Here is a 24,315-nt window from a genome sequence, read left to right on the forward strand (position 1 = left end):
ACTTGTAGCCAGATGTTTTACTAATTTATTATGTCCCCTCTTGCTAGAAAGAGCTCGTTGGTGACGGTGAGTTTTGTCCACTGCTGCATAGTATTATCCACACTTAGACCAGGGCCTACCACATAATAGGTACTCAGTAAATATTTATTAAACAAATGGGTGACTGCTATGTGGGAAAAGGCATGTCATTTTATTTTGTATTCCTTTAATTATCAATTAGGGTAAGCATAATTTTATATATTTTTGGCAATTTGTGTTACTTCTCTTGTGACCCTTTTTATTAAGTGAAATAGATGAAGCATTGTCTGGGAAAATTCCATTATATGCTTCTTCATTGAACTAGGAATTCATTAACCATTTTGCATAGGGCTTTGGGTTGCTTTGGTAGATAAGAGTTCAGGGTGCTAGTGAGGCAGCCAGCTAGACCTAAACTGGCTGCAGAGCCTGTTTATAAATCACTCTAGAAACAGCAGCCAGTCATTAGGTTTCCTGCATGCTGCTTCAAGCATTTTGGGGCCTTGCATAATACAGTTTGGTCTTCCATGAGATACATCTCAAATATATCTGTTTCTTTGCATTCTGGCAACACTTTTTAAACTAAATATATGTTTTTCTTTCTCAGGTTTATGGTGAGGGTTCTGGTGCTGACTGTAGACGACATGTCCAAAAATTAAATCTGCTACAGGGACAGGTTTCAGAGCTGTCACTCAGGTACAGTGATTTGAAAGGAGTACGTTATCTTGTCCTGTTTTCATCTTGATTGGATGGTGGAAGTATACAGTGGAGAAATCATTAGATTTCCATGTTTTACAGTGTGGCAGATTAAACACCCTGAGCCGTCCTCCCCCTAAAAATAACTAAAAATGCCAGCTATAATATTTCAGATGAACTAATGAGCTGTTAGCCTACTTTATATACAAACAAATATATGAAAAATTGTGGTATATATGTGTAATAAGAATTGTAATGCCAAAAAAAAAAAAAACACAAGTATATGTATAAAGACATGAATCGGCGTGAACATACCTTATACAAAGATATGAAAAATTGTGCTCTATAATGTGTAATAAGAATTGTAGGGGCTAGGGATGTGGCTCAAGCAGTAGCGTGCTCACCTGGCATGCATGCAGCCCGGGTTCGATCCTCAGCACTACATACAAAGAAAGATGTTGTGTCCGCTGAGAACTAAAAAAATAAATATTAAAAAAAAAATTCTCTCTCTCCCTCTCTTAAAAAAAATATGGATAGATAGATAGATAGATAAATAGGCTGGACATGTGACTCAGTGTTTATTAAGTGCCCCTGGGTTCAATTCCTGGTACCAAAAAAACAAAGAAAGAAAAGAAGAAAAAGAAAGTAACCTTAAGTGGTCAAAAGTTGAAAAAAAAAAAAAAAAGCTAGGGCTGGTGGTAGAACTCAGTAGTTGAGCCCTTGCTTAGCACACACAAAGCCCTGAGTTTGATCTCCACCAACAGAAAAAGAAAAAAAAATGAAGTAAAAGCCAAAATCCAGAGAGAAAGCACCTGAAGTGTAAAGTTTGGTACTCTGAAGCCTCCATTTATGGGGCTAGGAGGGGTGCCAGAGACAAAAGACAAAGCCAAAGGCCTGGGCTTTATAGGAAAAAAAATTTAGTAGGAGACCTCCATATAAAGCTTGAGTCCCTAAAGGCCTCTGCCCTAGTGCACAAATGAACTGCAGATACACTCAACACTGCAGCAGGACGCTCTTATTCATTGACCTTGGCCCTGGCTGAAGAGGGAGAAATCTCTCTCTAAAACTCTGGAAGCACAGGAAGCCATGCAGTGGCTTTTCAGCTTTTATACTCACTATTTGAGAAGCCTGAAGCTGAAAATTTGTTTTTCAATTGTCCCAGGAAGTCTGCTCCCCTGGAGCAACACCTCACCAACATAGACCTTAAAGAATTACCACAGATAGTAGGGTGTGGTGGTACACACAGTAATCCCAGTGACTCAAAACGCTGAGGCAAGAGGATCACAAGATTGAGGGTAGCCTCAGTAACTTAAGGAGATTCTGTCTCAAAAATTAAAAAGGGGGCTGGGGATGTGGCTCAAGCGGTAGCACGCTCGCCTGGCATGTGTGTGGCCCGGGTTCGATCCTCAGCACCACATACCAACAAAGATGTTGTGTCCGCCGAGAACTAAAAAATAAACATTAAAAAATTCTCTCTCTCTCTCTCTCTCTCCTCTCTCACTCTCTCTTTAAAAAAAAAAAAAAAAAAAAAAAAAAAAAACAAAACTGATGAAGTCCCCAGGAACTGAGGCCCTGTCTCAACATTTAAAAAAGGAGGGGGGTGCGGAGGTCGGATGTGGCTCAAGTGGTAGCAAGCTCACCTGGTATGCAAGGATTGCTGGGTTCGATCCTCAGCACCACATAAAAAAATAAAAATAAAACAAAGATGTTGTGTCCACTGAAAACTAAAAAATAAATATTAAAAAAAAATTAAAAAGGACTAGGGGTATAACTCAGTGGTAAAGTGCCCTTGGGTTCAACCCCCAGTACCCACCCTCCAAAAAAAAAAAAAATCCATAGATGAAGTTCCAAGGAGCGTATATTCAAGATATTTATTTAGAGATGAGGACTCACTATGTTGCCTAGACTGGCCTCAAACTCAAAATTCTCCCATGTCATCAGCCTCCCTAGTAGCTGAAATTACAGCCATGCACCAATGTACCCAGCTCAGATTTTTTAAATTGATTTGTGTGTGTGTATGTGTATATTGCTGGGGATCAAACCCAAGATCTCATGAATGCTATGTGTTTTACCATTGAGCTACATCCCCAACCCCAGTATTCATATTTAAAAATTGTTAAACATTCAAGGAAGCATGTCATCAAGGACTAAAGACAGCAGAAACAAGTCAGAAAAGTCAGACTCACAAAGATTCCAGAATTTATAATATTTCATGTTTGATATGTTTAACAAAATAAAAGGGGGTTAATATGAGGGACTTTAGAAAATAGCCAGGTATATTTGAAAAAAAACTCAAAAAAGAGTTTATAGAAATTAAAGCCAGGTGTGGTGGTGCATGCCTATAATCTCAGCAATTCGGGAAGCTGGGCAGGAGGATCACAAATTCAAAGCCAGCCTCAGCAACTTTGTAGGCCCTAAGTAACCTAGTGAGACCTGACTCGAAAAATAAATAAATAAAAATGTCTGGGGCTGTGGCTTAGTGGTTAAGAACCCCCTAGATTCAATCCCCAGTTCTAAAAAAAAAAAAAAAAGGAAAGAAAAATTAAAAGTAATCTCATTAAAATTAAAAATTCAGTGAGCTGGACATCATGGCATATACCTATAATCCCAGTGATTCTAGGGTGAGGCAAGAGGGTCACAAGTTCAAAGCTAGCCTCAGCAATTTAGCAAGACCCTCAACAACTTGGTGAGACCCTATCTCAAAATAAAAAAGAAAAAGGACTGAGGATATAATTCAGTAGTGAGTGCTCCTGGGTTTAGTCCCCATTATTGAAAAAGAAAAAAAAAGAAGAAGAACAAAGTCGGAGGACTTCTATAATCTGATATCAAGATTTATTACAATGCTTATTGAACTTAAGATAGTATGATTTTAGTGAGAGACTAGATATCTAGATATATTAGTAGATAAATGACTAAACCAATTCTGCTATATTCATACTATCAACTACTTTTCAGCACCAAAGACAACATGGGCAAATCTCAAAACTGCTGAGTAAAAGAAGCCAGATACAAAATAGAGTATAGTATGCAGATTGCTGCAAAGGAGCACAAGAGCACTTTTCAGAGTGATAAAAATTTCTGCCTTGATTGGGGATGTAGTTTCAAAAGCATGGTTTTATCAAAACTCATCCAAATATGTATCTAAGTGAGTATATTTTGGTATAAAGTACTCCTCAATTGATTAATTATAAAAGTTTAAAAAAATCTGCCCTGCTGGGTGTGGTAACACAAACCTGTAATCCCAGAAGCTTGGGAGACTGCAGCAGGAGGATCTCAAGTTCAAAGCCAGCTTCAGCAACTTAGTGAGGCCCTAAGCAAGACCTATCTCTAACTAAAATATAAAAAAAGGGCTGGGGATGTGGCTCAGTGGTTAAGTGCCCCTGGGTTCAATCCCCAGTTTAAAAAAATTTAAAAATAAAAATCTGCCTTTAGACACGGCAGCATAATGAAATTGCAGAACACAGAAAACGAAGCAAGAGCTAGAGAGTAGACAGCTAACTGACAGAACCATAGACCCCAACTTGTCAGGGGTAGCATTTAATTTTTTTTTTAAGATAAGCTAATCTTCAGAATTCGAAGACATCCTGAGCTGATGGCACTATGGCACATGCCCATAATCCCAAATTGGGAGGCTGAGGCGTAAATATTTAATAAAAAAAATTTTTTTTTAGAGGAGGGGGCTAGGGTTGTGGCTCAGTGGTAGAGTGCTCACCTAGCATGTATGAGGCACTGGGTTTGATCCTTAGCACCACATAAAAATAAAATAAATATATAGTGTCCACCTAAAACTAAAAAAATATTTAATTAAAATTTTTCAAAAAATAAATATTAAAAGGACTAGGGATATAGCTAGTGGTGAGTGCTTGCTTAGTATGTGTGAGGCCCTGGGTTTGTTCAAGTCCTTGTACCCAAAAGAAAAAAAAAAAGGAAAATTCCCTCCCTTGTAATGTTTGAGACATAACACAACAACTGTAAAGGCTCTCATAAGACCTTGACTGCTGGGGTGAGTTATGGCTCAGCGGTAGCATGTTCTCCTAGCAAGTGCGAGGCACTGGGTTCAATTCTCAGCACCACATAAAAATAAGTACACAAAATAAAGGTATTGTGTCCAACTACAACTAAAAATATATATTTTTTTAAAAAAGACCCCTGACTACTGAAAATGTCCCCTCTGCTAGAGGGAGAGACTCTGTGCTGCAAGAATTCAGCTGGCACTACTTCGGATATGTATACACATATTGTCTTATTTATTTTTGTAGTCACAGTTGCAGTGTTATCCCCATTTGTAGATAAAGAAACTGGGATCCAGTGTTGTACTCAAAGACACACACAGCTGGTCATTGGCAAAGTCAGGATGCCAACTCCTGTTTCTACTTTGAGGGTCTGCCCTCTTGGCCCTGCATCGTGTTTCCTTTTGATAGTGACTTTCAGGAGCCTCAATCAAATACCCCCTCTGCCTAGGCCATCTAAATTGCTGGAAGATGACAGAACCACACCAGAACAACAGAACTATGTCCCCGAGATTCCCCAAAACAATCTTTGAAATCTGTGGCTGAATCCTTGCATCCTCCTGTCTTCATCTTCCTTGTCCTTTCTCTTCCCATTTTATAAAGGACCTGCACATGATCTCTCCCTTAGGTCTGTGGAAGCAGCTGTAACTGCTGGCAAAGAAGAAAATGCAGGTGGGCAGCAGGCTGAGGATGGGGCCCCACAGGTAGGCCTGCAGGTATGTTCTAGCCCTGCCTCCTGGGTTCTCTGTGTCTCCTAAGGGATTCCATTTATGTGTTGCCAAAGGAAGAAATTACAACACAGTTAGTTTAAAGATCCCAATCGACTTCATTTGTGATTCTTGAATCAGGCAATACTTTATTCCATAAACTAGAATAAGAGGTTGGTTTTATTCACAAAGTAGGGCTAATGAAAGCAGAAACAAAGAACAAAGAATAGATGGGTCATTTCAAAATTATTTTTCTTGTAAGGAGGGAACAAGAAGATAGAACAATAGACAAGCAAGTAGTTCACTTCAGGTTACCTTTTTTTGAGTAAGAATTAAAGCAGAGGGAACTTCATTATCGTGTCCATTGAAACTGGCCTGTTTGGAAAGTTAAGCTGTTACCTGTCTCCTGATTTCAGATTAAACTTATTTCAGTTTGGTGATATGGGACATTAGCATAAGTGAGACCATTTTAGTTTTTAGTCTGGTCTGTCAGGTCATAGTACAAGAGCCTAGTCCAAAACTATGGCCTCTTATAATTTTTATTTAAGAATATTCATTAGTCACTGGGCCTAGAAGTGGACTGTAGTCACAGCTACTCAGGAGACTGAGACAGAAGGCTCATTCGAATCCAGGAATTTGAGGCCATCATGGGCAACATAGCAAGACTCTTGCTCAAAAACAAACAAACTGGGTACAGTGGAGCACACCTGTAATCCCAGCGACTTGGGAGGCTGAGGCAGGAAGATCGAGATTTCAAAGCCAGCTTCAGTGATTTAGTAAGGCCCTAAGCAACTTGGTGAGACCCTATCTCAAAATAAAAAGGGCCAGGGATGTGACTCAGTGGTTAAGCACCCCTGGATTCAATCCCCGTACCAAAATTAAACCTGCAAAACAAGAGCTGGGAATATAGCATAGTGCTAGAGCACTTGCCTGGCATGCCTGAGGCCAAGTTCAGTCCCTTAGTACTAACAAAAAGAAACAAATACGAATAAATCCTCTACCATTTGGGGGTTTTTGTTTTGTTTTTGATACTAGGGATTGAACCCAAAAGCACTTTACCACTGAGCTACATCACTTGTCTTTTTAATTTTAAGACAGATCTCACTAAATTGCTCACACTGGCCTTGAATTTTAGAGTCTCCTGCTTCCGCCTCCAAATCACTGGAACCTGTACCATTTGGTTTTTTGTTTGTTTAATATTTTAGTTGGACACAATACCTTTCTTTATTTATTTTTAAGTGGTGCTGAGGATTGAACCCTGTGCCTCGCTTATGCTAGGTGAGCGCTCTACCGCTGAGCCACAACTCCAGCCCCTGGAACCTGTACCATTTGTAAGGATGGAGTTAGCCATGTGCATAAATCTTTACAATACTCAACACTGAGTATTTCATTCCATAAAATAGAATAAATCTGCTTGGAGAACTCCTTCCAAACTTAGATTGATCTTACCTCCTGTGCAGCCGCAGCTTTCTTCCCACAGCACTCTGAGCGTCCCTTTGATAAAGAGACGAAGCTGGTATCAAATACCAGGATTTTCATGTTCCTTTCCTCCAGACCTTCTAGGAGCTTCCAGGAGCTTCCTGGGAGCAGGAATAACATGCAGTTGTTAGCTGTTGTCTGCACCTGGCACTCAGACAGCATCAGGTGGGCAGTGTGTGTGACAGCTTTCATGACTGAGTGGGTGGCCCTCTGGGTACATTAGAGATGCTGTGGGCACACAGAGAGAGCTCTGTGTCCTGCCAGACCCAGAAGAAGTGGGAAAAACTGTCCACCAGCAAAGCAACTACCTAGCTTTGCTCTGCTCACAGGATAACACTAGCCATGTCCTTCATTACTTTGTCTTCATATTTTTATTATAAACTAGGGAGGTGCTCATAAGCACTCAAGTACAGCTATTCTGACAGCTTTGTCTGTGCTTCCCATTTGATCCCTTTACAGGATCTTGCATATGTTGTCCAGGCTGGTCTCAAATGGGTGGGCCCAAGTTATCCCCCTGCCTTAGCCTCTTGAGTAGCTGGGATTATGGGTACTTTATTATTCTTATTAAAAGATACTTTTTTACATCCTAAAGTTTTATATCATTCTTCTAAATGTAACTTTCAATGATTTTCATTTTTAAGAAGCTTAATGGCTGAGGGCTTACCTAGTATGTGCAAGGCCCTGGGTTCAATTCCTAGCACCACACACACACACACAAAATAATAATAATAATTATAAAGCTTAAGAGTACCTACAGAATATTGTGGGCATTCCAGTGCTAATTTCCTTATTGTGGGGGCAGTTAGTTGCCTCTCCACTTAAGCCATTAGTAGAGTAGTAGTAGTAGTAGTAGTGGGGATTGAACCCAGGATACACTACCACTGAGTTACATTCCCAGTCCTTTTTATTTTCAATTTGGAGATAGGGTTTCATTAAGTTGCTCAGTCTGCCCTTGAATTGTGATCCTCCTTCCTCAACTTCCCAAGCAATTGGTATTACAGGCTTGTGCCACCATGTCCAACTATTATAAATAAATAATTGCTATTATTTGTAACCCTGCCATGAGTATGATTTTCCCCCTTGCATTTCTGGGGATGGAACACAGGGCCTTAGCCATGCTAGGCAAGGGCCCTACCACTGAGCTATAGCTCACCCCTGTGACAAGCATCTTTGTGCCTTGGTTGTTTGGAGATCCTGAGTCAAGGAACATAGATCTTTGGAAGGTTCTTGACAAGTTGTGCCCTGCACAAGGCCTGGACCAATGTACACTGTCTCTACTGTTGTCTTCGGGCAGCTGTATCCCCATCAGCTTTCAGCCACGTGCCATTCCTGGTAATGAGGGAAACATGGGTCTTAAGGCCTCATACCTAAGTGTCAAAGCTGATGATTTTTTATCAAAGTGGCCACTTTCCAACTCTAGAGTTTAATCTCTTTCCCAACCTGCAGGAAAAATCCCAGCCCTTGGAGAACCGCTGGCTGAAGTATCTAGACAAGGGCAGCCCAGAACAGGAGCCAGAAGGAGTATGTTTCCACACACAGCCCTCATCCAACCCAGAGCATCTAGGCCCTCCCTTCAATCAAGCCCTGCCCAGAAAAAGGTGCCAAGTGGGTCTGTAATCCAGAAGGAATGATGAGCTGCTTCTAGTTGTTAGCCAAAGTGGGAGCAGCCCAAGTGTCATATGCCAGTGGGCAGGAAAGCTGGGGGATAGCCATCACTGCCAGCCCCCTTTGTCCCTGGGTGCTGCCACAGGGAGATGAGGACTGGGAGGACACTGGCATGGGCAACCTGTATGCTGAGTGTCTCAGACTATACAGAAATTGGAGAGAATCATTAAGGGCAAGGTTGACAAAGTGAACTGTGGCCAGAATGACCAATGTGCCTGGGAGCTTGGAAGCAAAGACCTCAGACTTTCAGGGTTTCTCTTCCTCTAAATTTCCTCTGTTTCAGTGAGTGTTCTAGAAGTTGCTTTAGGCTAAGCACTGAGGATGGTTTCTCGGGGTAGGTGCTTTCAGGAGGTAGATTCTAGTTTCAAATAAGATCATTCTAACAAGAAGATATAGGGCAGAAAAATGGACTGCCTGGACTGTTGCTGGGCAGCCACCTGGGAAGCTGTAAGGGATGAGGTTCCTCCCTAGCCTGGGTCAGGCCAGATGACCATGGAGTTAGGCTCTGGGGAAACTGGTTGTTGACAACACATGATAGCACTTTCTCTGCCAGGAAATGGAGCCAGAGCACAGACCACCCTCCTCAGAGCCTTGTTGTCCAGGATTTAGATGATGCTGAAGTCACCTTGGAATCCCAGGAGGTCAGTGATGAAGAATAATATTTCTCTTCTGATCCCATCATCACTGAGCTTACATAGGAGAGAGGGAGAGAATGAGAGAGCGAGTGAGCGAGCATGGACGCGTGCACACGCACACACAGAGATTGAACACAGGGCCTTGGGCATGCTAAGCATCTCTACCACTCAGCAAATCTACCCGTGGAATTTTTCTTGTTTTATAACTTGATTTGTAAGGGTGGGGGTTGTTTTTTCATTTGTTTTGGTTTTTTTTGGTAATGGGGATTGAACCCAGAAACGTTCTCCCACTAAACTACGCCCCTAGTCCTTTTTAAGTTGCCAGCGCTGGCATTGGACTTGAAATCCTCCTGCAGCCTCCCACGTCACTGAGATTACATACAGGCATGTGGCAATATGCCCAGCAAGATTTGGGGTTTTTTTGAAATAGGATCTTGCTGTATTGACTTGGTTTTTCTCAAATTCATGGGCTCAAGTGATCCTCATACCTCAGCTTCCCAAGTGGCTGCTGTATACGTCTGAGCCACTGTACCCAGCCCAACCTGGGGATTTTTCTTTTCCATTTAAAACCAACACCTTTCTCTGGTCCATATCCTATATCCCTCCCACGTTCATACATCTTCATCCTGCAAAGGGGAGATCTCTGTCCACCTGTCCTGGGTCTCCTGTGCATTTGCCCTGCCCCAGCTGCACACTCCCTCCTCCCAGGCACTCTTCTCACTGAGGATGTTTTCCTAATGCTTAGGACCTAGCAGGCCCCTCTGCATATTCAGCACTTCAGAGTGTAGCACTGTGGTGATAGCCCAAGGAATTAGGCAGAGGAACTCTCCTCAGTCAGTTTATTGCTCTGATGACATCAGTTAAGATCTGCTATGCCTGGCTTCAGACTGTGCAAAACATGGCTCATAGTCAAGAAACAAAGTCCAAACTTTGTTGTTGCATGAATTAGTTACCCCAGGTAGGTTTGTGGCCCTGAATATTCTAGATTAGATATTCTGTAATCTAGTGCCTGTCCCTGGGCTGTAAATTTTAATCTCACCATAGCCTGTTGTCATTTTAAAAGCAAGGAACTAAAGCTTGCAAAGGTTCAGTTGAGGTCACAGCAAGTTCAGCAGCAAAGCCATGATTAAGCATCAAGACCAGTTTCTTCCCTTGTCTGGGAAGTGGCATTATAGACACCCACCACCTCTACTTTCAAATCCCTTTGCACAGTGGTGCACACCTGTAATCTCAGCAGCTCAGGAGATCATGCATTCAAAGCCAGCCTCAGCAAAAGAGAGGCACTAAGCAACTCAGTGAGACCCTGTCTCTAAATAAAATACAAAATAGGGCTGGGATGTGGCTCAGTGGTTGAGTACCCCTGAGTTCAATTATTTGGTATCTTCCGCCCCCAAAAAAGTCCTTTTGTAGGTATTGAAACTAACTTTCAATGCATCTTTGGTTCCTGAAGTGGGAGAAGCCAGGCCAAGCACCTCTTTCATACCTCTCAGTGAACTACTTACATAGTTGTTTTCATGGCTCTGGATATTTTCATCTGGCCAGGAGTAAGAAGGCTGGCGTCTCTGTCCTCTCTAGACAGTCTCTTCCCGCTCACATCTCCTTTCAGGAACCCCTGACTTGATCTGAAAGTCTCCAATGGATGGGTCACCTAATGACATGAAGATGTCTTTCTGGGAAACCTGGTCCTGTGATTTAGCAGAAGACTGGGGTGAGGTGGAGGGTGTTTATTCACTTTGCTTTGCTAAATGTCGAAATCAAGGCATGTTCCAGCCCGCCAGAGTAGTAAGTAGGAGAGCTTAAAGCACAAGGGTCAGCACCCAGGCAGAAGTGAGGCAGTAGCGGTGTGGAGCCTGACGGAAGCCATTTCTGATTTCTCACCCAGGGATATACTGGCCTGACCAGGACCGGGGAGCGAGGCAGCAACCACTCCCTCCAGAACTCTGTGCACTGCAACACCAGGGAGCTTAGTTTTCCTCGGTGGAAACTACCAAGTCCTGCTCCACAGGTTCAGGCCCCGTCTTCTAAATGGGCACGGTTTCTCCTTTCACCTGGGAACAGCTCACTTGTGGACACAGAAGTGCCAAGACCATTGCACAGTGGCTCTGGGTCAGCCAGCCCAACACAGGCTGAACCAGGTACCCCTAGGACTGAGACTCCAAGAGAAGGCAACCCCAGCAGGCCCACCACCACCATCCAGTTTCCTCAGGCCACATACACTCCCATGTCCAGACCTAGGCCTTGCAGGAATTCCCCTCAGCAGTCATGGAGCACAGGGACTCCTCTGGTCCAGGGGGTAGAGAGGGCCCCACCTGTGCAACTATGTAGTCTCTTTACAACAGGGGAAGACTTTGATGATGATCTGTAAATTGAGATGATCATAACTGTAGTATTTAGAGTCATGTGTTACATGTGCCCATTTCCTCTACTATGCCACAGAAACAGAATTCCTGAGGTGCTTTTAAAGGAGTGTAATCTGAGAACAACCAAGAGTAGACAATAAACATTACTATAAAACAGGTATTTCTCTCATCAGCAACCAATAGGAAGGACATCATTGTCAATTAAAGTGCTTGTACCATTTAATTATAGGTTGTTTACAAATCAGATAACAGGATGGCTACAAAGGAATTTTCTTACTTTAAAAGCAGATGACACATTTGGAAATGAAAAAATTAGAGCAGTCATGACACAAGGAGGCATACTCAATGAAAACCACAGCTCAGACCTCCCTTCTGAGCCCATCTAGTACCAAGCAGGAAACCCACAACCCAGCTACCCGCCATCCCTGGTACTCCTATAGAAGCCTCCTCCATTCGCTCCCTGACAACTTTCTGATTTGTTGAAAAATAAATGTCAGTGTACTATTAATCATTTTTTAAAAAGAAAAAGCAGAAAGCCATTAGGCAAGACATATTCCAAACTGCTGGTGTGATGCTGGCAGGGAGAGAAGGAGTATGCAGGCATGTCCTTGCCCTCCCCAGCCAGGGCAAGGCCTTGGAGAGGGCAAGCTGCTTCTGTTTCTCACACACTTGGAACTCTCCCTTCATGTCACTTGTCCCACTGCCCTGAATGACTTCATGCATCCCCACCCATGGATTCTGGAAGAAGAATGCTGATAAATTGGCCCTTACAGAGGCCCTGCTGTTCTATGCTAACTCAATGCAACTATGAGACAAAAAAGGAGTATGGGATAGATACACAAATGTTGTCACAATGGCGGTGGGTGTTTCGAATACTGGATAGTATCCAGAGCAGCCCCAATGTCGTAATTTTTGGTCTGTAGAAGCCTGGTGAGCCAGCCGCCTTCATCCGAGAACCCCATGGACAGCATCTGAGAAAGCGACTCAATCAGCCGGGGGTCAGCCTCTGCCAAACACAATCCAGAAACCATAAGAGAACATCACTGAGCCCCACCTGACCCCAGACACAGCAGCATTCTGACCTTCACCAGCAAGCACCTAGTATCTTCTGAGGGCCAACCTTTCCATGGGATCCTTTACTCTCAGGATCCCTCAGAGTCAGGTTCAGCAAGCTTTTCCTTTATAAAGGAAGAATAAAATGTTTAGATAATAAACATTTTAGGCTTGCCTTAAAAAGGTGGGGGGGGGCCACTGGTGATTGAACTCCTAGATATTTTTTTTTTTTTTTAACCACTGAGCTATATCCCTAGCCCTTTTTGAGACAGGGTCTAAGTTGCTTAGGGTCTCACTAAATTGCTGAGGCTTCAAACTTGCAATCTTCCTGCCTCAGCCTTCACTGGGATTACAGATACACACCACCGTGCCTGACTTATGCTTGCTTTGCAGGTTAGATAGTCTTGCCACCTCTCTGCCACTATAGCCAGATATGTAAACAAAGGATATGCTTGTATTCCAATAAAACCACTGCCAGGCATGGTGGCGCACACCTACAGTCACAGCCATTAGGGAGGCTAGAGCAGGAGGATCACTTGAGTCCAGGAGCTCAGGGCCAACATAGGCAACACACTGACACCCTATCTTAAAACACACATGCACACATGTGCACACACACACTCTTTATTTACAATGATTTTTTTTTTTTAAAGAGAGGAGAGAGAGAATTTTTAATATTTATTTATTTTTTTAGTTCTCGGCGGACACAACATCTTTGTTGGTATGTGGTGCTGAGGATCGAACCCGGGCCGCACGCATGCCAGGCGGGCGCGCCACCGCTTGAGCCACATCCCCAGCCCTACAATGATTTTTTTATGTGGTGTTGAGGATCAAACCCAGTGCCTCACACGTGGTAGGCAAGCACTTTACCACTGAGCCACCACCCGAGCCCCAACGCTGAAATTTTAATCTCAAAGTCAAATATCTTTAACTTTCTCCCAACTATTTAAAAATGCAAAAATAATTCATATATAGGTCAGTTTGCTACCCCTGTATTCTAAGGCAAAGAAGATACATATTAGAGCTCAAGAGTTGAATATGGCCTAGAGATAATTTACTCAACATCAGTATGACAAGTAGGAGTCATAGCTGGGTTTATCAGCTGCTTCTCTAATTCAGGGTGTTCGCTCTACAATGCTACACTCTCCACCATGCCCTGCTTTCTATGCTGTGCACTTCCCATGTTGACCTCCACCTTATCCCCATAGGGATCTTAGCAGTGACCCCATGAGATAACAGTGCAGATGGTCCAAGTCCAATGCCAAACCCAGTGCAGGCTTCTGTTATCACATTTGACCCCAGCACTTTTTGTGTTTCTATTTTAAGACTGGTTGTCATGGGCTGGGGTTGTAGCTCAGTGGTAGAGTGATTGCCTAGCATGTGTGAAGCACTGGGTTCAGTCCTCAGCACCACATAAAAATGAATAAATAAAATTAAAGTATGTGTCCATCCACAACTAAAAAATAAAAAAGACTGAGTGTCATTAGGTTGCTGAGGCTAGCCTTGAACTTGTAATCCTCCTACCTCAGCCTCCCAAAAAGTTGGGATTATCAGCATGTGTCATGGTACACATATCACATCTGTCTTAACTCTTGGTCTGGTGTTAAGTTTTAGAAATTACTAAAATTAATCAATAAAAAAAATTACTAAAATTAGCTTAGTTTATTATCTTACTCAGGATGGACATGAGAGGACAAAACCAACTCCTACTTTTCTTTCATGTCAATAAACAAGCCCAGAGTAGAAGCCATGCCATTCTTTTGATTGTGTGGCTGAAATCAGATGACAGGACGCTCTCAAACAAACCTGAAATCAGGGGCTGGGGTTGTGGCTCAGTAGTAGATTTGCTCGCCTAATATGTGTGAGACACTGGCTTCAATCCTCAGTACCACATAAAAATAAAATAAAAGATATTGTGTCCATCTACTACTAAAAAATATTAAAAAAAAAAACCACTTGAAATCACTTACCTGGTGGAAGATGTGGGTACAAAGCAGCTTCCTTCAGCCCTGTGGGTCCTTCCTGGGAAGGGTCCAGAGAGCTTGGCCCTTCTGATTCTGGCATCTGTAGAGACTGCAGTTCACCTGTAGATGGGTCCACTTCTTTTGAAGACAAATGAGTCCAGTCCTCATCTCCTCCCGAACAGTTATCAGACTCCATCTGTTCCTGGAATATACCTCACCATGAGCATACAAAAGACATATGACAGGCAACCTGACCACACCACAAGTTCCTAGAAGAGACCATATGGATGGAGGTGGGGCTGGTTATCTGCCCGTCAGGCTGGCAAGGAATTACAGGCAACAGTGACCTGCTCGCAAAGAACAAGTATTTTTTCTTTACAAAGTTCTAGCAGAAGATTCAGAGTAAATTAATGCCACAGACATGACCCTGGAACAGTGATGGGGCCCCTCAGGCTGCATAAGTGCTGTGGATGAGGCTGAAGGACAGAGGCAGAAGGCACTAGGTCAGTCAGTTTCAGTTGGAAAGAAGGGAGCAGGCCTACCTCAGGCTGCCCCATCGACTCCAGGGCTATCTTTTTCATTTGCTCTGCCAGCGATTGTGCCATACCCTCGCCATTCCCATCTGGTTTGTTGGGTTCAGAAGAGCAGCTGCTTGGCTGAGAACTACACTTGTCTTCCATGCTGGAACTTTCTGGGGAGACAGGTGTCAGGCGGCTTCTTTTCCCTCCATGCTCCACATCAATATCAACTTCAATACCTAAAGGCAGAGGAGGAAACAAAAGCTATGAAATCCTAATGACCTACCTGCAGATAAGATCTCAGTGTGCTGGGCAGGGTTTGGTGGTGCACTCCTATAATCCCAGCAGCTCAGGAAGCTAAGCCAGGATTGCAAGTTCAAGGCCAGCCTAGACAACTTAGTGAGACCCTGTCTCAAAATTAAAAACAAAAGATCTCAGTGTGTTGGGAGACTGTGGTCTTAGGAAACTCTTACACTCCAGCACTGCATGAGGGTTGGGCCTGTGGCACTCAAGCCCATCTCAGGGGCTGACCTGCTTCTCCCAATAGTATAGTTCCAAATCCTCTTGAACTTCTAGAAATACTCTGCTGTCATCCACTATACTGGACCTTTCCCTTCTTCCAACTTAGTAAAACATTAACTTCAGTTAACATTCAAGGTCAATGAAGCCTGAAATCCCACAGAAAGACCTTGTTTTTCCTAATCAAGCAGGGCAAAGGGCTGCATAGCAGGCAGGGCCAGACTCTGAGGACAGGGTGAGGGCCCAATACTACATGTGGCCAGAAGGCCCCAGCCATGGTGCTAGAGACATGACACCTTGTGTCTGCGTGTAGGGGCCTCATGACAGGACAGATACAAATTCAAACTCTAGTATTCAGGTCTGGAAGGCAGGCAGACCATGCAAGCTCAATGTGCAGCCTATGAGGCTGGACAGGCTGCTCTCTGGGAAGGGACACAGCTCCTACAAAAAAACAACCTTCTCCTTTCTCCTTCATCCTGGAAGTGCCCTTTCTCTCTCTCCTTCCTATATGCCCCTGCTTTCTTTCTTTTTCCTTTTTTTTTTTTTTTGCAGGACCAGGGAATTGAACACAGGGGCACTTTACCACTAAGCTACATCCTCAGCTCTTCTTATATTTTTATTTTAAGACAGGGTCTTGCTAAAGCTGAGTCTAGTCTTGAACTTGTCTACCTCAGCCTCAGCCTCCCAAATTGCTGGAATTACAGGAGTGTGCCATGACACTGGCCGATCATTTTATGAGTATGGAATTCCAGGTTGAAAATCATTTTAGCTCAACATTTGAAACTCACTGGTTGTTCTACTGTCTTCACACTGTGTTCTTTCTATTCCCAAGCTTTTGGAGTTTCAGAAGCCCTTCTGTTCCCAGGGCTCTAATAAGTTTTGATGTGGGACTTGCCTCCAGAGACAACGGAATTACAAGCATGTGCCACCAAGCCCAGCTTGCTTTATACCTTTTTGCATGACCTCTCCTTACTGTTACTTTAGAAGAATTTGCAGAAAGATTGGGCTGGGGGTGTATAGCTCACTGGTCCAGGACTTGTCTAGCACATGCAAGACCCTGGGTTCAATCCCCAGTACCACAAAGAAAAAAAAAAAGTACTTTTTTTTCATTCCAACTTTTCATTATGAAGATTCAGACAAACAGAAAAGTTGAAAGAATAGTACAAAGAACACTTATAATATCCATCTTTTTTCAAATGGGTGAAGGATGCATATCTCCTATGAAAGGATCAGAGGAATTATAGAATTAGCGGTTCCACAACTGGATAATGAAACCCTGAGATTTCATTCATTATAAGAATGTTCCAAGGCTGGGCAATAGTGGCACACATCTGTAATCTGGGAGGCTGAGACGGAAGAATCACGAGTTCAAAGCCAGCCTCGGCAACAGCAAGGCACTAAGCAACTCAGTGAGACCCTGTCTTAAATAAAATACAAGATAGGGGTGGGGAGGTGGCTCAGTGCTTGAGTACCCCTGAATTCAATCCCCTGGTACCAAAAAAAAAAAAAAGAATGTTCCATAGTCTGTGGCCTGCTGCCCCCAAAACCTATATGTGCATTTATGATGAGAAAGGGCCCTGCTGCTTTGTATTCCAGATGTCAATGACTTCTGAGCCAGGAGCACTACTGGCCTTAATGCTATTCTCATTCATTTGGCTCTCATGGACCTGCCAAAGGGAGGCCTTGCTCTTTACCTGAATTCACCAACTCACTGCACACACACTGCCTTCTGGAAGGTCACTGCTAACTCCTTCCCCTTTGGGGGCCTCTGCTCTGGGAACTGTTCCTTCGAGGCGGTTAACACGTGAGTGGCCTACATTTAGTTCCTCATAGACAAAGGAAAGGAAAATACTCATGACTTCAATATCCGAGTCCAAGCTGTTCCTTAAATGGTTCAGCTCAATTAAAAATACCCAGTCATATTTTCTGGAAACTTTCCTTGGTTTGTAGAGTTCCAGGCTCCTCCCTAGATAGGAAAAAGCCTATTCCATTCACTTCAAAGACCTGCAAAGATCTTTATTCTAACTTCCAAAATATCTCTGAGCACTTCCAAAAATTACTCCCAGAGGTGCTAAGTGGGGAATCCAGTTGAGTCCATCAGCATAGATGGGTCTCAATGGGTCCCAGAGTGACCCAGGAAGCCTCCAAAACATAGAGATCCCAACCAAGACCTACTTACTGTAAACAAGGAGGGTAAGAGCCAGGGGATTGGAACTATTTCAAATAGTTCCAATCTAGACTTGGTTTTGTAACTTCCCTCAATGGCTTTTTATTCTGTTTAAGGACTTTGTTTTTCAAAATAATTTTATTAGGGCTTCAGGTGATGCTCAGTGATAAAGTGTTTGCAAGGCTCTGGGTTTAAAAAATTTCTTGCAGCACTCAGGATCAAACCCCACTCATACATGCAAAATAAGTGCTCTACTCCAGGGCTGCATCCCCAGCCCTTTTTATTTTAAAGATGGGGCCTAATGAAGTTGCCCAAGCTAGGCTCAAACCTGTGATCTTCCTGCCTCTTTCTCTCAAATAGCTGAGATTATATTAATAATACTTTTAATAATTTCTACCCACCAAAATGTATATCCCAAAAAAAACCTTTATTGGTGATTTTGATTCTCACCATGGCTTGAGAACCAATGCTGATTTACTTATCTTCCTGAGAAGCTGTCCACAGTCCCTAAAAGCCATTTTATGGATGAACATCCTTCAATCCTTAACTAACATCTTTCAAACCATGACAATGGCCTAAGTGAGTGGCAGACAGGGTCTGCACTTATCTCCCAATTACAACCTGATTACTGCTCTACTATGTCCTCCCCTTTGGAAGCCTTAAGAATACCAATTCTAGGGCTGAGGGTATAGATCAGCAATAGTATGCTTATCTAGCATGTGCTTGGGTTCCATCCCTAGCACCACAAAAAAGAAAGTTATAGCTGAGCATGGTGGTGTACACCTGTAATCCCAGCAACTCAGGAGTGTAAGGCAGGAGGATCCTAAGTTTGAGGCCAGCTTGGTCAACTTAGCAAGACATTGTCTCAAAATAAAAAATATAAAGAGCTGGAGATGTAGTTCAGTGGTAGAACACTCCTGGGTTCAATCCCTAGAACTGGAGAAAAAACAGAATGGCCTTAGGTTAGAGGAGATATCAGTAGCAGCCATAGGATGAAGTGGCTGGTGGGGACTGGGTACCCCTTAATCAGCATTCTTTCAGACTTTGGACAGGCTCCAGGTGCAATGATGAGTTCTCTCTTCATTTGCAATCCTGGATCCATCAGAATCTCAAACCAGAAGTTGCCTGCCTTAGCCAGTTCTCTTTGTTACAAAGCTTAGCCCCATAACACCTACCTCCTGGCTCTAAAAGGATGTGGCAGATGCTTCCGAAAGACTCAGAGATATTCCACGGGAGCCCATGCCTAGGGTCAGGTCACAGCAGTCTTGGAAGGGCACACTGCATTCACCCACCCCACCTACCTACTAGTCTGTGCCCAGAAGTACCAGAACCTAGTATCAACAAGAGGACCTAACTCCATTATCTCCTTTTCCCCCATACTAGCACTCTGGTAGCACTCAGGTAGCACCCAGGAAATGGTTGGGGTTTGCAAACAAAAAGGAAACAAGCATAAAAAAGCATCTCAACTAAGTACTACTCAAATCCTCAGATCCAAATGCCAAAACTCAGCTTACAGAAAATTCAGATATTTGTTCCCGACAGACAGAAGTTGAAAGCCAGCCCACCTCCATATCAGGATTATCCCATTGAAATAGTCACTAATTCCACTTCACTTGGAAAGATCAAGAATTTGTCAGGGTATTTGACCTTGAGATACCCAGGGTACAAAGGTTGAGTGAGGTTACAAAACCATGCCAGTAGATTGCCCATTCCTCTGCAGCATTTCTGGTGAAAGTTGAACAAAAGGCCACGTGCGTACTGAGTCACCAAACCACTCAGCTGATCTTCAAGAGGAACAAGAAAGCTCACTTACCCAGAGGGCTGAGGGCAGCTGCCACGCTCTCCCCTACATTCTTCAGGAAATTCACACTGGGATCCTCCGATGGACTAGAAGCTTTTGTTTTTACAAACAAAAATATTTTTAAGTCAATACTTTTGATACCCTTACAGTCCCAGCACCTTCATGACAAGGTCCCTATCATCCCAGGTAGTCTCCATCCTGGACAACTTGTCCCAGCAGCCCACACTTGGCACTTCTCTTCCTCCCACTCTGTGCTCCTCATGCCTACATGGGCCACGTCCTGGGCCTCTCTGTCCTCTCTGACCCTGGTGTTCCATAACCCTGCAGGATATTGACCAGGTCCTAGATATGCCACTTAAAATCAAACATTCCCAGAGGATGAGATGAATCCAAGGACATAGTAAAAAAATAAGAATGAAACCAGAATCCCAAATTTTAGAATACAAACCTATTTCTAAGTTTTTAACTTTGTGATTGTGTTTTGTTTTGCAGTACTGACTTTCCTGACAGCTACCACAAAAGACGGAAGTACACATCAGAGATCCGGGGGCTGGGAAGGCCTCCCTACCTATACCTCAAGGGCATCTCAGGAGGGCAGCCTGGTAAGGCAGGAAGGGACATGCCGGTGAAATTGGTAGCCTTGGGCACTTAGGCACCTAGGTTTTCCCATTTGTCAAATGGAAATGATACTCTATTTCTATAAGACTCTTAGGATTAAATGACTCTTAGGATTAAATGCCCTCTCAGGAGGGCAGCCTGGTAAGGCAGGAAGGGACATGCCGGTGAAATTGGTAGCCTTGGGCACTTAGGCACCTAGGTTTTCCCATTTGTCAAATGGAAATGATATTCTATTTCTATAAGACTCTTAGGATTAAATGACATTTGAGCCCCCACTGTGGGCATAGCAGGAATTCAGGACAAGGGGAAGACTTGGCTAAGGGTCCTGCAGCTCTGCTGGCCCTTCCACAGAGCACATGGGCTGCCTGGCTACTCTCCTACCATTCAAAAGCCAGTTCAGACACCAGGCTCACCTGATTCTGCCGTGGGGTGGGGGCGGGTATCTCCCGCTCGAGGAGGACGTGGGCTCCAGTTTCCTGGTGGACCCATCTCCCAGCCTGGCCACCCGAAATGCCCATGTTTCAACTTCCGGAGCCAGCGGCTATGAGAGAAGCCCTGGGGAGGAGTAAGCAAAGGGATATTGCAGTGAGGGTCCAGGGTCACAGGCTCCTATCACCCTGAACTTACCCCAGGGCTACAGAGGGCCTGCTTACCTCAGAATGGTGCCCAAAGGGGCTGGGGAACACAAGTTTGCTATGCTCCCTGTGCATGCCCTTCCCCTCACAGACACCACATAGGTCATAGTCTGGGCACACACTGCACTTATAGCGAGTTCCCACGACAGGCCCATTACAACCATCACAGATCACATTGGGGTGCACCATGCTGCGGGGTGCCTCCTGAGCACATGGGGCACGGTGGTCTCGCCGGCACTCCTTCTTCTCTGCAGGGAGAGGAGAGAGAGAGAGCAGTTAAGTGAGGCCTCCCTGAAGGCCTCCCCTTCCATTGTTACTATAGGGCTGTCAAAGTCAGCAAGGTTCCAATCCTGCTGAGTCTACTCGGAATTCAGGTCTTCAGGTGACAGCAGTAGAGCAACCTAAGAACCTACTAGGAGCTCCCCAGGCCCTGAGCCAATTAACCAGGCACATATAGCCCAGGTAGCAGAAGAGCAGTTGAAAGCCTGGCCTTTATCTTTGGCCTTGGTCCTGACCAAAACCCCATGGCATCAGACCCCATTCCCTAGGGAGAACATGGACTCAAAGAGGATCAGGTCAGATATAGGGATATATTTACATGTCCCTGTCTTAGACAATCCTCAGTTTCCTACCCCTTCTTTGGAAGAAAGTCAAGCTCTATTTTTACTCAGCAGGAAGCACCTGGTATTGGGCAGTACCCCAGATCAGCCTTTACCTTTAATGTAGATGCGGAAGATGTCTTCCTTCACGTAGGACATGGCCATTGTCAGCTCCTCATCACTGGAAAAGGCAACCAAGTCTCCATCCTCATCTAGATTGTTTAAAAGACAGCACCTCAGGGCTGGGGATGTGGCTTAATGGTAAACACTTGCCTAGCATGCCCTGGGTTCCATCCCCAACACCACCAAAAAACAAAAACAAAACCAGCACTTGAGCTCCCAGGCTTCTCAACTGGACATAAGTTACTGAAATGTGCTCATGCCAGTGCTGAAGGGTCACTTGTGAGACTCTAAACTTTGAGCCAGGGGAAGCAAAGGCAAAAGACGAGATTGCCCATTCTCTCTGCCACTACCTAGACAGTTAAGAGCTCTAGCCTAGAACCTGGACACAGCTACATGCAGAAGGCAGAAAACATGTACACAGAAGCAGCAGCAACAGCTATCTGCCTGCCATTCAGCCTCTAGGCCAGCTGATCCTTCAGAAAGATGCCCCTTCAGTCCACACCTAACCAGGCCCAGACCCATCTTCAATTGTGGGAGATCCCTCATGCCCTGCTCTTGAAAGTCCTTTCTCCAAGGCCTTGGGCTTTAGGAGTAAAAGAGATTACCCCATCTGCCTGCATCCCCCCTGAACAATGCTTTAAAAAAAAAAAAAAGTATTGTTATATGGTAAGTACTTTTATGTTAGCTCAAATGATTTTAAAGCATCATCATGCAGGCCAAACCACACAATATATCTGAAGGCTGGGGTGGGCATGGAGATACACACCAGCTACTAAAGAAGCTGGAGCAGGAGGATTACTCGAGCCCAGGAGTTCAAGACCAGACTATGCAACATACTAAGACCCTATCTAAAACACAACCACCAAAAAAGACTAGGTTTACATCTGTAGGCTGAGCCAGGCCTATAAGCCCCAGACAACAATTATCTACCCTGAGAACAGGGGCAGCCCCAAAAGATGGAAACAACCCAAGTGCCAACCAACTAAAGATCAGATACACAAAATGTGGCATATCAACACAATGGAATATTATCCTATAACTGTGGAACTTTTTTGGAGGGGAGGGGTGGGAGGTGCTAGGGATTGAACTCAGGGACACTTTACCCCTGAGCTAAATCCCCAGCCCTTTTTTTCATTTCTATGAGTCAGGTCCTAGTTGCTGAGGCTGGCCTTGAACCTGAGTATCCTCTTGCCTCAGCCTCCCAAGATGCTGGAATTACAGGAGTGGGCCATAGCCCTGGCTCAGTGAACACATTTTGCATAGGTGAAAAATACCTTTGCAAGACTCCATTTTAAGACTTCATTTATATAAAATTTCCAAAGCAGGGAAATGAATAAAGTAAATTAGTGGTTGCCTGGGGCTGGGAAAGATGGGATGATGGGGGATGAATAAGATGGAGTTTATTAGGGCTGGGGCTCAGTGATAGCGCACTTGCCTGTGCCTGGCATGTGTGAGGCACTGGGTTTGATTCTCAGCGCCGCATATAAATAAAATAAAGGTCTATCAACAACTAAATAAATAAATATATGGAGTTATAAGGTGATGAGGTTTCTAATACTGATTTTGATGATGGCTCTACAAACCTGAATCCAAAAAAAAAAAAATCCTCATAGAACCATACGCTCTAAATGGGTGAGTTATATGGTATGTAAGTTATAACTCAATAAATTATCACACAGAAAAAAATTTTTTTTCAAGAACAGAAAGAGCCTGGCAAGTACAGCCCTTCTGAGGGAGGTTCCAGCACCGACCCCACCCAGGGGCGGGCCTTGGCCTGCCCCTTCCAGCCACAACAACATTCCCTAACCCCACCTCCCCGCAGCCATCGACCACACACAGCAAAAAACTTGAGTTTTTGGGGGGTGTCTCAAGAACGTTTTGATCGCCTCCTTCTCTCCACAGCCTGTATCAAACCTGGCCACAGGCGTTATTCGATCTGTCCCTGATCTCTCTCCCATCGTCATGCTGGAGCCCGCCAAACAGGAGCCCACAGGAACAGGCCGCACTACCCTGACTCCCTCGCACCCACACGCTTGTTTACCCTCAGCCCTTCCTCCACGTCTGCTCTACCCGGGCTCTTCCGGGGAATTATCTGAACCCACGACCTGGCGTTAGCAGGACCAGACTAGGCAGCGAGATGTCAGTGTAACCTGAGTGTCTGCCTGACCACCCTGTCCCCACGGGGAGCCAGAGAGGACGCCCCGGCGCGTCCTTGCCAAGATCTGCAACATCATGGCGGGGGGATGGGTGACACCTTGCGCCCCCAGGCCTTAAAGCCCCGCCGGGAGAACCTGACCGCACCCAGGCTCAGAAAGGGTCGGCACCGAGCCTTGGTTACCAGACTGACACCCGAAGCCCAACTGGCGACCCACGCAGGCCACCGCCCACCCAATGAGTGGCCAAGGCAGTCCTCCGCCACCGCCTAGTACGCATCCACGAGAAGGAAGGAGGCAGTCACCCCGGCCCTCGCCAGCGTCACCGCCCCCTGGCCCGCTCACCGCGGTAGTGCGCCTGGAAGCCACCCGGACGCAGCGCGGGGAACAGGGCGGCGACCCGGCTCAGTAGCCGCTCGCAGGGCCCTGGGCCGGCAGCGGCCTCGGCTTCCGCCTCAGGCTCAGGGCTGAAACAGAAGCTGAAGCGGCGGATCTCACGCGCTGCTTCCTCCTTGCCCAAAAGGTAGGCCTTCACGGTGAGCGACGCCATTACCGCAGATCTAACAGCAAGAACACAGCTGGGTTGCGACCGCCGCCG

General features: G+C 44.8%; 2 protein-coding genes across 7 annotated transcripts in view; one reads left to right on the top strand and one right to left on the bottom strand.

Moving 5' to 3' along the window:
* MRNIP (MRN complex interacting protein) overlaps positions 1-24,054 on the top strand; it is a 28,353-nt gene extending 4,299 nt beyond the window's left edge. Inside the window, exons 3-8 of one of the 3 annotated variants that reach the window (XR_014023610.1) lie at positions 623-711; positions 5,350-5,425; positions 8,354-8,505; positions 9,126-9,213; positions 20,082-20,191; positions 23,467-24,054. Coding sequence is in view for 2 of the 3 variants with exons in the window: in XM_081306892.1 (XP_081163018.1) it covers positions 623-711; positions 5,350-5,425; positions 8,354-8,505; positions 9,126-9,213; positions 11,090-11,572 (888 nt within the window). In the remaining variant the exon portion in view is untranslated. Of the gene's footprint in view, positions 1-622; positions 712-5,349; positions 5,426-8,353; positions 8,506-9,125; positions 9,214-11,089; positions 11,726-20,081; positions 20,307-23,466 lie in introns of those variants that run through there. The other 2 variants (XM_081306893.1, XM_081306892.1) reach the window with 2 other exon arrangements.
* SQSTM1 (sequestosome 1) lies at positions 693-24,315 on the bottom strand. Of its 4 annotated transcripts, none has more exons than XM_081306855.1 (9): positions 24,063-24,315; positions 21,558-21,653; positions 20,861-21,090; positions 20,621-20,762; positions 19,602-19,682; positions 15,127-15,341; positions 14,591-14,786; positions 6,878-7,008; positions 693-755 (listed from the first exon to the last, which is right to left on the bottom strand). In XM_081306855.1, exons 1-9 carry the CDS (start codon positions 24,265-24,267, stop codon positions 708-710), a joined length of 1,344 nt encoding a protein of 447 aa, XP_081162981.1. In that variant the 5' UTR covers positions 24,268-24,315; the 3' UTR covers positions 693-707. The 4 variants fall into 4 exon arrangements, with proteins under 4 accessions (XP_081162981.1, XP_081162980.1, XP_081162982.1 ...); XM_081306854.1 differs by lacking the exon at positions 693-755 and adding an exon at positions 5,551-5,803; XM_081306856.1 differs by lacking the exons at positions 693-755; positions 6,878-7,008 and adding an exon at positions 11,769-12,573 and having other exon boundaries at positions 24,063-24,313.

This window comes from Spermophilus citellus, assembly GCF_964194105.1.
Source record: "Spermophilus citellus genome assembly, chromosome: 1".
Taxonomy (NCBI): Eukaryota; Metazoa; Chordata; class Mammalia; order Rodentia; family Sciuridae; genus Spermophilus; species Spermophilus citellus.

Excerpts from the sequence above, each read along its gene's own strand:
- SQSTM1 (XM_081306854.1), bottom strand. The coding sequence starts at position 24,267 with ATGGCGTCGCTCACCGTGAAGGCCTACCTTTTGGGCAAGGAGGAAGCA. Across the intron at positions 21,654-24,062 it reads CTTCCAGGCGCACTACCGCG|ATGAGGATGGAGACTTGGTT; the intron begins GTGAGCGGGCCA and ends TAAACAATCTAG. Across the intron at positions 21,091-21,557 it reads CTTCCGCATCTACATTAAAG|AGAAGAAGGAGTGCCGGCGA; the intron begins GTAAAGGCTGAT and ends CTCTCCCTGCAG.